At 34.1% G+C, this 12900-nt stretch overlaps 1 protein-coding gene across 5 annotated transcripts; it reads left to right on the top strand.

Annotated features, from left to right (window-relative positions):
• Positions 1-4629: 4629 nt before the first annotated feature.
• Positions 4630-9572, top strand: LOC140832925 (protein tesmin/TSO1-like CXC 2). Of its 5 annotated transcripts, none has more exons than XM_073197231.1 (10): positions 4630-4992; positions 5882-5929; positions 6138-6750; positions 6991-7475; positions 7653-7727; positions 7833-8013; positions 8099-8194; positions 8278-8344; positions 8774-8918; positions 9007-9572. In XM_073197231.1, the coding sequence occupies exons 1-10, from the start codon at positions 4988-4990 to the stop codon at positions 9353-9355; spliced, it is 2064 nt and encodes a 687-aa protein (XP_073053332.1). In that variant the 5' UTR covers positions 4630-4987; the 3' UTR covers positions 9356-9572. The 5 variants fall into 5 exon arrangements, with proteins under 5 accessions (XP_073053332.1, XP_073053329.1, XP_073053330.1 ...); XM_073197228.1 differs by having other exon boundaries at positions 5882-6042; positions 6994-7475; XM_073197229.1 differs by having other exon boundaries at positions 5882-6042; positions 7659-7727.
• Positions 9573-12900: the final 3328 nt, after the last annotated feature.

Genomic DNA, 12900 nt, shown 5'->3' with positions numbered 1-12900 from the left:
GGAAAAATTCCACTAGAAGATTTGATTGGTGCAACCCTTAGTATAAACTCACTTCAGCTTGGTTCACAAACCCTTTGAGCTAAAACTCCTGCAAACTATTCTCTTAACTCAATATGTTCTGAAAAAATCTTTTGAGAAACAAAGTGTGCACAATATGATTCTTAATTGATCTGATGGAACTTTGTGTGTGTACAAATCAACTTAAAGTAAACATGTTTGAGAGATACTGAGAATTTGAGGAATGTCAATGATAATCGATGAATCAGTAGTCTTCTTCAATTTTGATGCATTTCTTTTTGTTGGTGTTGGTCACCAACTTCAATAAATATATACAGTACTCATAGATTTATTGGGTAGCCGACAGTTGTGCAGAGGGTGCGACGTTTCCTTGTCATGTTTCTGAAAATAGTAACGATTAATTCAAATTTATTGGACACTAGCTGAAATAGGTAACCGACATGTCTTTTGTTTTGTCTTGATTTATAACTTAGAAATATACTTGGAGATAATTGTCTGTTATCTTTATAGAATGTTGTTATATCAGTTTGCAAACTGATTGTTCTGCTATAGAATAATGCAAACAACTTTATTCAGAATTGAACTACTATTGATGTGCATCATATCGGTTAAATTAGATAGTTCAAATTGTCTATTCATGTATGTCCATTTCGGTAAAGTCGATCCTGGGTGTGGGGGCAGTGCCCCCACACCCAATCAAGGGTCAAGATTCAATCATGGGGGGTGAAATTTTTTTAAAAAAATAAAATAAAATGGGCCAGAAATTTTCTGGCCCTTGGATCTGCCCGTGCAGGCAGTGCCTGCACGGGCAGCATCGAATTTTCCGTCCATTTCATCTTGTATCAGCACAGTTTAACTGCACTTTGTCAGCTTAATGGTCATATCGCTTGAGGCGAATTATCGATAGTCTTTGTTAGTTCAGTTTTGTTCAAATATCTGCATTAATTAATTTTGACCAAATTAAATCATTTTATTTTGCGATAATCAAAACTCATATTCTAATTTTATCTTAACATTTATGATACTTTTTTATAACATAAAAATTGAGTGTTTTAGTAATTTTTTGAGGTGTTTTTTGTATTTAAAAGGTGTTTACACCAAGAAACCAAAAGTAGTTTTGTATAACGTCTAAAAATTTAATAATAAAGGAAAAGATAAATAAATATGTTTAGAAATTTAAAATATTCTTGAAAGTGGATAAGAAATGTTATTTATAAATAAATTACAAATTTACCTCCTTTGACTTTGCTTTATCTTTTTCTACACTTTGTTCCTTTGAAAATTTAATAGTTTTCTTTTTTGGGCTTTTTAGTGCATAAAGCCCATTGGTTCCATCGAGTCAGTGTTCTAGATTCTGATTTCGTCGCATATTACCGAAGGCATGAATGATAATGCAGGCACTGTTACCTAAGCCGTTTTTCATTACGATAAATGTCAAGTGAAATTGTGGTGATGTATGCAACTCGAACATCTTAATACACAGGTACACTTTAATCTTGTTTCTTCATGATCGGATCAATTTCACGATTTGTTCGATCATATATGTACAAAAACTACTTACACGTCAAGATCTTGACATGTATAAAAAACTTAATATCGTTTTTTTGAGAATATCAAGATCCTACTCAGATTTAACATGAAGTGCTCGAGCAGGATCTGAAATGTATCTAAACTGATATATGCTGAGATTTCTAGTCATGCAGTGATGCTTGCATGAGTAGGATTGGAAAACCTACACAAATATACATACTATCTCGTGACTATATTATCAATACTATTATTATTAAGTATGCACATCTATACTAATTAATTTTAGTGAGAAACATAATTATAAATTCACTATTATATAAAATTATCTCAATCTTTATCCAAATGAAGTTTATTTTTAAATTAATGAGCATATCGCTCATCACCCAAAATTTATTACGAAACACCATATTTTTTTTGGTAAAAACTTGTGTGAGACGGTCTCACAGGTTGTATTTTGTGAGACGGATCTTTATTTGGATAATTCATGAAAAATATTACTTTTTATGCTAAGAGTATTACTTTTTATTGTGAATATGGGTAGGGTTGACCCGTCTCACAGATTGTGATCCGTGAGACGGTCTCACATGAGACCTAATCAATTTTTTTATAAAAACTATCAAAAAAATAATCTATATAGTTTTTCATTTTAATATAATCTCTTGACTTTTTACATAAAAAAATTATTGAACAAAAAAAAAGATTTAGATATATCTCTTGTGAGATAGAAGATCTCATAAATTTATATCCATGAGACAGATCGACTCAGTCCATACATACAATGGTCGTATCCGATATCCGTCTCATAGGATTTTTTATCAGTCTTTATAAGCCATATAATAATCTGTATATCTATCACATTGAAACCTAATTGTCGCAGCAGATAAAATATGATCCGCATCCATAAATACCACAACAATTTCAAGAAATCTATTCACGTTCTTCATGTAAATTATAGATTTCATCACATCAAAATTGTTTAATGCATGAAGCATAATAAATGGTGTCCGAAATTAATATTTTTTTTAATTATAAATTTTGTTAGTAATTAATAATGAGGTGTGGTGTGACAATAAATGAATTATGTAAGTAGTTCACGAGACTTGGGATGATGCATTGAAGAAATTGTGTGTGTAAGTCATATGATTTATGTTGGTTGCCTATATTAGGTGTGGAGGATTCGTATTATTTATGGAAATTTTGGCCATATTAAATTAATTGAAGTCTTCATTTATTAATGTAGTTGAGTTTCGAGCGAACCTTCACAAGTATTGGGTTGGAGGTTCTCTAAAATTGCATAAAATATGTGCTCAATTTAATGCTAGTCCATGACACACACCAAATATTATAAAAATGATTGGTAATTCTTTTAAGATGATGTGAGCCTAAATTAATTTCTCCTTGCGATTTTGGTTTCTTTTGATTATGTATGTATATATGTATGTCTCTCTCCGATTTTGATTTCTTATATTGTCAAATTTTTCGATATATTAATCTTGTATGTTTCAATTGTTTTTGGAAATTTTATAGTCATTTTTTCTTGTTAATGTTGATGTGACATTATTTATATCATAATTATGTTGGCGTCGTATCAGCGTCACCAACATGTAAAAAAATAATTCTTTTTTAAAAAAAGTAAAAAATTAAATATAACAGATTAAAACTGAAATTTGATAATATAAAAGACAAACATTATAAAAAGAGATATTTCACTTTTATTTCATATATTTTTTGAAACAATATAATATATATTTTAAGTAATGAAATGAAAGGAAAAATTTGTTAGTGTCGGTGCAATAACTTGATTATTGTTAAATATAGATGGTTATAATAATAAATTTTTGGTTAAGATTAATATCTCAATCATATTTTATTGCTATGCCTATTTGTAAAGTTCTCAGTTATAATTAAAACATTTTTTTGATATTCTCTCTTTTCATTTTGTTTATAACAATTCTTTTGTATTTAACTGAGTCGAATATAAAATTCTCTCAAAAGATCAGAGATTATATATATGATGTATTATCTCCATCTTTCAGCGGTTTAACTAAAATTTTTGGTTTATGTATACTATATTATGGCAAAATTTATGTGAGACGGTCTCACAGGTCATATTTGTGAAACGGATCTCCTATTTGGTTCATCCATGAAAAAGTATTACTTTTGATTGTGAATATGGGTAGAATTGACCCGTCTCACAGATTAAGATCCGTGAGACGGTCTCACATGAGGCACACTCCTATATTATTAAGTGTGAGATCCTTAGAGTAACTATCTTAGAGGACACCAATATATTTAATTCTATAATCATCTTTCTCACCCTACTAAAAACCTCCTCAAGTCACTCCATATTTTACATAGAAAAAAATATAAATAAAAATTCTCTTTAAAATCAAACAATTCTTCTAAATCGAAAATAATTTTGTGTAAATTGTTTAGTATTATTTGATCAAATTAAAAATAATAATAACACATGCAACATGTGCGTATATTTTACTAGTGTGTAGAATGTGTGTGTGGTGATCAGGTCGGGTCTTGGGACGAAATTTTATGCTACATTTAGTGTTTCAAATCAGTATTATTCTTTATTCAAATAAGTTTCGTTTGGAATGCATTAAACATCATGCATAAATAAAATAGAATAAATCACATATAAAACATTCCATTCATCTATTTTTTAATTTTAAAAATCATCAATATTTTAATCATTTATCGTATTTAAGATACAATTTATTGTTGATTTGTTTTTTAAAATGACAAAAAATTATATGAGACGGTTTCACGGATCGTATTTTGTGAGACGGATCTCTTATTTGAGTCATCCATGAAAAAATATTACTTTTTATGCTAAGAATATTACTTTTTATTGTGAGTCCTCACTGATAAAGATTCGTGAAACTGTCTCAAGAGACTACTCTTTAAAAAAAAATTGATGAATCAAATTTTTAACCAATAATAAATTTTCTTTTGTTCATATATGATATTTAACGTATTCAATTTTTAATAATTTTTGCGAACGATGTTGTTTGAGTAAAATATATAATCCCTTAGAACAGAATTGTAGTAGAGGATTTCTCCCCCGTGTCCGTGCATTTCTCGATAAAAATTCTGTTACGATATTACAGAGTTACTGCACTCTTCAGCCTGTTTCCCGCTTCTTCTTGAATGTGATCCTCTTCGATCTGACCCTTTTTGTTTCTTTCTGTCTTGCGAGGGACTATTGCATTAATTTTGTGTGGGTATGAAGCGAACTAAACACAGGGCCTTAAAAAAGGGATAGACATAGATATATACAATACACTGGTATATATATACAGAAGAACTCGGCGCATGGTGGTGAGACCTGAGAAATAGTGAACATAGAACAGAGTGAGCGTGAAGGGGAGAAGGGTGTTAATAGCGATGGACACTCCAGAGAGGAGTAAGAATTGCTATACCAAATATGAGGTTTGATTTTGCTTTTGGGTCTTAAAGATTGCTTCTTTTGTTGGTATGGACGTATGGTTCATTTTTGCTGATGGGTTTGTCCTTCGGTTGAATTTGGAATTCTGAAGTGGGTTTTGAGTAATTTTTGTGGCAGGTTTTTGTTTTCTGTTCCTGGAAATATGGTGTTCTTTGGTCTTTGATCAGTTATGCATGTTACCCAGATTATGTCGATATGTTTTTTATCTATTTATTTGTTTGTGTGGTTAGTTTGTGTGATTGAGTTTCAATACAAGTGTAGCAATGTTATCTTGGTTGGTCATATTTTCAAATTTCGGCTTATGGAAGAGTATTATGAGAAATAAATTCATATGCTTGGTGAAAGTCCTTTCTTTTGACATGTTTTTCAGGCATAGTTTATGAATCGAATTTTTTTTATTTTGTTTGGCAGTGTTTTTCATTAGTTCTTGGTGTTGGGCAATAGGGATTTTAGTTGATTATAATGTTTGCTTTCTCCATATGTTTGGAGAATCTGGTCTGAGTTATTGTAATGTTTTAGCTTTCTTGACATATTTTAGCAAACTGGTTATGTTTCCTCGGTTTTAGATTGATCTGTTTTATGATCCTTATTATTTAATTCCTTATTCTACATTCTTGTACATCTCTCAACTGTCCATAATTAAGGCGCTTAGAAGATTAAAAAATCGATTTCCTGGCTTCATCAATCACAGTGATATTCGATTAAATATGTCTTCTCAGATTTGCATGTATTACTGTCAGCATATTCTTGCTTTTGTTGTTTCATTCGTTGTAAGAATGCAAATTAAAAGAGATGTATATATTAATGGCCTTCCAATATGGTTTTGTCTGGTACAATTTTTTGGCAATGATCCGACATCCATATTGCATGCAGGAGTCTCCCATTTTCGATTTTCTCAACAGTCTTTCGCCTATCAAGCCAGTTAAGTCCATACATATGACTCAGACGATCAATCCGTTTACTTTTACGTCTCTTCCGTCCATTTTTACTTCCCCTCATGTTGGTTCACTCTCGAGATCTAGATTTCTTCGATGGTAATTTGTCCTATTGATCATAATATTACATATTTTCTCCTTTGGTATAATGTCCCTGGCAAGCCTATCTTGTTTAAACATTTCCTTGTTTCCAGGCGTCAGCTTTCAGATTCATCAAAGTTTGAGTTTTCTTCTGATGATGGGAGCACAGTGCTAACAAACAGGATGGCTGAGAATACTTCTGAGAAATTGGGAGAACAAGAAGAAAATCCGGATTCCAGGATATTTCTTGGTGAAATTGATGATGATCCATCTTATGATATATCAAAGATTGGTGCAGAATTTGCACATGGTTTTGATTATAAGTGCAGCAGTCCTAGGTGTGATATTAAAGTCGAACAAATGGAAGAGTGCTCTACAAATTCACCAACACTTTTCCCATTCATACAGAAGCCTTCTCGAATGGATTTATGTGAAAATGAAGCGAATCTTGAGGAGATATGCCAAACAGATCAAAATAAAGAAGTCGTATCTTGTGGTTGGGAGAATCTGATATTTGATGATCCCCATCTTTTAAAATTTGAATCACCAAACCATAAATTGTTACACAATAAACCAACTGATCTAGGAGCAATGTTCAGAGAAGGAAGTGAAGCAGAGAATATGGCTACTCTGCCTGATGAAGAAATTGAGGTTTTGGAAATAACTGAGCCCCATGATATATTTACTTCATCGAGGATCGATTCAAATGAAAAGAAGGATAACGAGGTAAAAGAATTAAGTGCTTGAACTCTGACTCAAAATTAGTTCTACTAAATTTTGATTCAGGTATCATGAGTTTCAATTCTGAAGGTTCATTTCCAAGCATCTGATGTTGCTTGGCCATTGTAACTGATGTATTTGAATATGTTTTCCCTTGAATATAAGACATGTGATGTGCCTACCCATGTTTCTTGAAAATTTAAGATATTCTCTTTAGAATGTAATTTCTTTAACCTATTCTTATAGCAGATTTCCGTTTCTTACCATGGAATGAGAAGACGCTGTCTCATTTTTGGGGCGCCAGAAAGCCAAATGAACCATTTGGACGACATTGGTGGTTCTGATTCTTCCATGTTGCCACAATCAGCTGGCAGTACTTTCTTAAGTGACCAGCATTTGGTATCAATTAATATGGAAAACGAGTCTTCCGGGTGTATTTTACGTAACACGGGCCTGCACCTAAATGGTCTTGCAGCAGCTCACAAGGACTACAAAATTGACGAGAATGAAGCTTCTGATTCTCGGAGATTACTGATTGGATCTTGCTTATCTGTCAATTTTAATTCCTCGGTTGCTGATCAAGAATTTCAAACTTATACATCGGATTTTGCCTCGTTGAAACGGGAAAGTAATACTCTCGAAAATGTTGTTTTGCCTATGGAAGATGATGGCCAGGTATCTGGATATATGGCAGCTGAAGAGATCAATCAAAATAGTCCAAAGAGGAAAAGGTATGCGTGCTTGTTTGTTCATTTATGTGTTTTTAGAAATTTTCTGGCATAGCGAATCGTTCGAGTTATAGTTGAGATTCTGTGTTTTTAGAAAATATCAAGTTTTTCTTGGTAGATTTTCACAAATTCAGAGAATTTTGTTTCTGGGATTTTCCACAAGACGAAATAAATTCTCAGGTGTAGGTCGGAAAGACCAGGAGATGGTGAAGCCTGCAAAAGATGTAACTGCAAGAAGTCAAAATGCTTAAAACTGTAAGTTCTTGAAATATTCTCCATTTCTTCCAACGGCAAACATTTTGCAATCGAATATTACCCTGTGTTCACAATATTTTTATTTAATTAATCTTCTCGACACAGGTACTGTGAATGCTTTGCTGCTGGCATTTTCTGCATGGAGCCATGTGCATGTATAGATTGCTTCAACAAACCTGTCCATACAGACACTGTCCTTGCAACCCGAAAGCAGATTGAAACAAGAAACCCCCTTGCTTTTGCTCCCAAGGTGATCAAGGCCTCGAATTCCCTGCCCGAATCATGGGTTAGTTAATAAATTTTGCTCGTCTCGATCTTTCTCGCTAGGTGATTTGATGCCTTACCATATTTCGTCCAACTGTTCGTTACAGGAAGACCTGAGCAAAAATCCTGCTTCAGCCAGACATAAAAGAGGATGCAACTGCAAAAAATCGGGTTGCCTCAAGAAATATTGTGAATGCTATCAGGTAGTTTACGTTTTATGCCTATTTGATCAGTACTTTACGTATATTTCTTTACTTTGTACTGAGACACGATGAAACTTTGTTAGGGTGGGGTTGGATGCTCCATTAATTGCAGATGTGAACGTTGTAAAAACACGTTTGGTATGAAGGACGGTAAGTGCACTAATATTTTACTTTGGTATGTTTGCTTTCGTGTGATCAGCAATTGTTCTGCGTCTCATACACATCATAACAATCGAGACAAAGCACTTCAGTTGAGTTTAAAACATATGAAACGTATTGTTACTATCTGCCATTGTCTTTGTGCAACGACAAATGCTCCGTCTTAACTTCGTGGTGTGCATAAGACCATGGGTGGATTCCCGGTTAGAGGGTTTCTCAAATTCGGTGTAAGCAACAGCTGTGTTTTTGGTCTCCTGAATGACGCCATTTATTTGGTCTTTGAGTCTAGAGAGAGTCCCCGATTCCGAATACTAAAAAAATGATAGAACAGGAATTCATGTCCTATTTAGAATTATAACTTTGATCTCCCCAAAATAAAGTTATTATCACTTTGAAACATTTGTTACATTTCAAAATCAGGACCTTGTTTATCAACCATGGAAGCTGATTCTGAAGAAGATGAAACAAACCTCATGGAGAAAAGTGTGCTCGGCAGAAGTCTGCAGAAGACCGAACTCGAGCAAAACTTGGGTTACACAACTCCAACGTCTTTACAGGCCGTAAGGTACATAAACACTCAACTCACTATCTTGGCTACCCTTATCAATACTATTACTCTATATAAACACCACATTCCTTGCATAAAATTCCAGGCAATCAGTTCAACTTCCATATTTATCAAACAAGAAAACACCTGCATCATCTTTCCCTTATAACAGCTCCTCATCTAGCTTTTACGCCAGTCAAATACTACGGAGACCAAACTTCTTTCAAATCCCATCACGCTTAGATAAGCGACTTCAAATGGTTAGAGAAGATGACATTCCCGAGTTTCTTCAAGAAGGATCATCGTCTATTCCTTGTATCAAGTCAGTATCTCCCAACCGGAAGAGAGTTTTGTCTCCTCACAGTGTACACATGTCTTCTCCTGGTTTCAGGAGTAGTCGAAAGCTGGTCCTTCAGTCCATTCCTTCGTTCCCTTGTCTCACCTCTAATCAGTGAGATGATCTGTTTTTAGCCGATTGATCGAGGAAATGATTCGTTTATCCTTATAGTTATGGAAGTGGGCTTGATTTTTTGTGTATTGTATAGTAGTGTTGTTGCTTTTTTTCAAGAAACAGCTTCTACTTTGTTTTGCTTGGTGTACCGGCAAGTTTTGTAAGAGTTGCAATTTTTGTAATTCAAGAGATCAATTAGTTATTGGCTGTGTGTACAAATATCCCTGCATTATAATTTCTTTGCTAATATTAGATTTTATTTGATAGTTACTCCTCGAGACTTGCAAGAATACTTGATGTGTTTCACCTTATGTACTAGTTATCAGGCATACCTGATATTTGTATGTAGTTTTCATATCTTAAAAAAGATATAATTGTTGCATTGTATCAGTCGTCCTCCAACCGCCTTAAAAAATAATAAGATATGTTATTATCGAGCAACATACGAGGGGTAACATTTGTTTGATGTGATCTGAGCACGTCATTTGTAGAATTACTTGAATTATATGGTATTAGTTAAATTAAAATGATAGTATGAGTCAATGTGAATCTATAATGCTTGATCGATTGAATCGTTGGTTGATCAATCATAGCATATTGAGCCTCGTTTATTGTTGAATCGTTGGTTGATCAATCATAGCATATTGAACCTTGTTTCTTTGATAATATTTTTGTATACCCTATTGGCTTGAGTGATGATTGGAAGGAAACACATGAGAATGTGAGATTAATATTGAGCAACTCAGAATTGCCCTGTAAATAGCAGATCAGTTCTGTTTTTTGGGAACCGAAATCGATTCCACGAGATAAATAGAAATGGAACCGATACGGTTAAAAGAAAAAAATCATATTACACATTGTTTAAAAAATAAAATTTCTCATAAAATATTATAAATTTTAAAAATTTCAAAAATTATATTAATTAAATAATTATTTTAATTAATTATCATAAAAGTCTTATGAAAAATTAACTTTTCAATTTTTAATAACAATATAATATTTGAAGTTTTCATATAAAAATTAGTTAAACTAAAAAATTATCATGACAAGAAATTATTTTAAACAAATAATTAAATATATTTAACTCAGTTTTACCGTATGAGTTGGTCAGACCGATGAAGTCGCTTTCCATTATGCGTTTTGTTGGGCCAAACCAACTCTTGTTTAGCCCAATTATGATAGGTGACTCGTTTTATTGTATTCAACGGAAGAGCTATTTGTTGAAGATCGAAGTTGAGTTTAGAGGGGGGTGAATAAACTCTACTCTTTTTTTCTTTCTTTTCTGATGAGATACTAAAATCCTGTTAGGGATAGTAGTTTATCTTGTGCGTATACTTTCACCTGATTACAATAAAACGTGAGGAAACAATCTGATGAAGTAGTTGAAAGACAATAAAACAGTAGGCAGCAGTTGTTTATGGAAGTTCGAAGATAAACTCTTCTACGTCTCCCCTTCTCCTGTTTCCAGAAGGTATAACTAAAAGACTTTGGATATTACAGTACAACTCTTGTACACACCCACTTCAGAAGGACTTATACATTGGCCTACTGAAACTCTTAGTTTCTCAACTCACAAAAATGCGAAACACAAAGTTCTGAAAAGACTCTTTTCAGATTACAGACTCTTCCTGATAAAGTATAAGTGATGTAAAGATTGTGAAGAGTATAAGAATCAGTAGCACAAGATGATCTTCGAAAGATCAGATATTAGCTATGAAGCGTGTGCTACTTTTCTTTGTGTTGAACTTTTAAGTACTCAAGGAATTTCGAGATTTGTCTGATAAGAGATAATAGCTTTGTTCCTTGAAAGATGATATTATGTGAAGTGTCGTGTCGTATAAGGATTTGATCCATGTATATATAATCGACTGAGTTCAACGTTCACAATCAGAGGATGTCTCCAGATAACTGATACAATCAGCTTTATTACCAAAAGAAGTTCCTGCAGAAAAGCTATAAAACAATCAGTCTTGTTTCATACTTAATTGGGTAAAATGCATTAAATGACTGCGTATAGTATTTAATGCTGCAATTAATACTAGTACTAGGAACTCTTTAACGGTAACAATAAAGATAGCAACGTTAGGAAACTTCCTCTACTGGTTTTGTATTACTATCCTTTCTACTGGTTTAGTTTTATTAGACCAGTAGCTTCTGATAAGTTAGTCTACTGTTCTGGTCTGCTGGTTTTAGTTAATCATCGCCACAATAAAATTCATGTCTAACAATTTCCCCCTTTGTGGTGATGCCAAAACCTAAACAGTAGAAAGTTGATAAATAAAGCAGATAATCATTTAAACAAAAAAATAATGTCAATAAAGTATCAAAGAAAATGATCAATCAGTTTCAATGTCCCTGTAGATGACTTCTTCATTCTGAGGTTCTTGAAGTCTTCTGTTTGATGGTTCAGCTTCATCTTCTGGTTGTCTGGCTCCTGCTAGATCTCCTCTATCTTCCCCCTTTTTGGCATCAGCCGCAACTACATGGGCGAAGAGGTCGTTCAGTCTTCCGGATATGTTTTGAATGCCATCGGTTAGCATCTCCAGATATGGAGTTTGAGAAGAGATGCGATTATCCAGTGAAGTGAGAGATTGATTTTGAGAGTCAATCTTGGCATCCATAAGTTCCACGGAAGTAGAAAGTGATCGGAAGAGATCATCATGCTCAGTGATTCGGTTGAGTATATCAGTTTGAGTAAGCATGATGGTACCGTGAGTTCTCGATATAGCCTGTCTGAAAACGACGGTTTCAGCATACATCTTTTCCATGGTTTCCGCCGTGTTATAGATGTGTTTGCCCATTCGTTCTCTGAAAGATTGAGCACCACTGAATTCTGAAATGTTTTCACAGGACATTCGTTTCACTAAGTCAGAGATGTTGTTGAGTTCCCGTTGTAGGGACTCAGTCTGAAATTCCAGGTTAAATGCATCTGATTCCGGGGAGGGAGTTCGTGCAAGCATGCGTTGCTTAATCTCAGCAAGACGAGAGTTCGTTTCAGTCAGAACAGGATGAGAGATAGTCAACGCAGTAGAAACAAGATTAGTGTCCATCAAGGCAGTAGAAGGACCAGGGTCTGCTGTGCGTTCTTCTGGAAGTGTAGAGACAGTAGGTTCAGCAGCAACCAGTGGAAGAACAATTTCTTCAGCGGGAACGGCCAAGTCAGAGGCCAAAATTTCTTCCGTTGGTGCAATAACAGCCTGTGAGTCTGATGGTTCTTCAGTAGAAGGTACAGAAGGCTGATCCAGAAGAATGTGTATTTCTGCTTGATGAGCAGCAGAAAATATCTTTAAATTTGGCAATAAAGAAGAAGCATCTGGTTCTGCTAAATGGTGCACTGGGGTCGGAGAAGCAGAAGGTGACAATGAAGTAGCCGGTGCTACTTCCAGAGTAGTAGAGACTGTAGGAACAATCGACTCAATGACTTCTTCGATCGAAGCCAGTTCATGTACAGATAGTAGCGATGAGGACGGAATGGGCCTTGTTGGAGATGCAGGAGTACTGAGAGCAGAAGCCTTTGGGGAGGCTGTGGTCCTTTCCTCAACTGTCTGA

The sequence above is a fragment of the Primulina eburnea genome, chromosome 5 (genome assembly GCF_022965805.1).
Source record: "Primulina eburnea isolate SZY01 chromosome 5, ASM2296580v1, whole genome shotgun sequence".
In the NCBI taxonomy this organism is placed as follows: Eukaryota; Viridiplantae; Streptophyta; class Magnoliopsida; order Lamiales; family Gesneriaceae; genus Primulina; species Primulina eburnea.
The sequence above is the reverse complement of the archived record's forward strand: the minus strand, read 5'-3'. Positions and strand labels throughout refer to the sequence as shown.

What these genes read in the sequence shown, in the direction of transcription:
- LOC140832925 (XM_073197227.1), top strand. Translation starts at nt 4,948, where the DNA reads ATGGACACTCCAGAGAGGAGTAAGAATTGCTATACCAAATATGAG. An exon ending in AAGTCAAAATGCTTAAAACT is followed by an intron (nt 7,728 to 7,832) that starts GTAAGTTCTTGA and finishes TTCTCGACACAG; the next exon opens with GTACTGTGAATGCTTTGCTG. An exon ending in ATTCCCTGCCCGAATCATGG is followed by an intron (nt 8,014 to 8,098) that starts GTTAGTTAATAA and finishes TGTTCGTTACAG; the next exon opens with GAAGACCTGAGCAAAAATCC.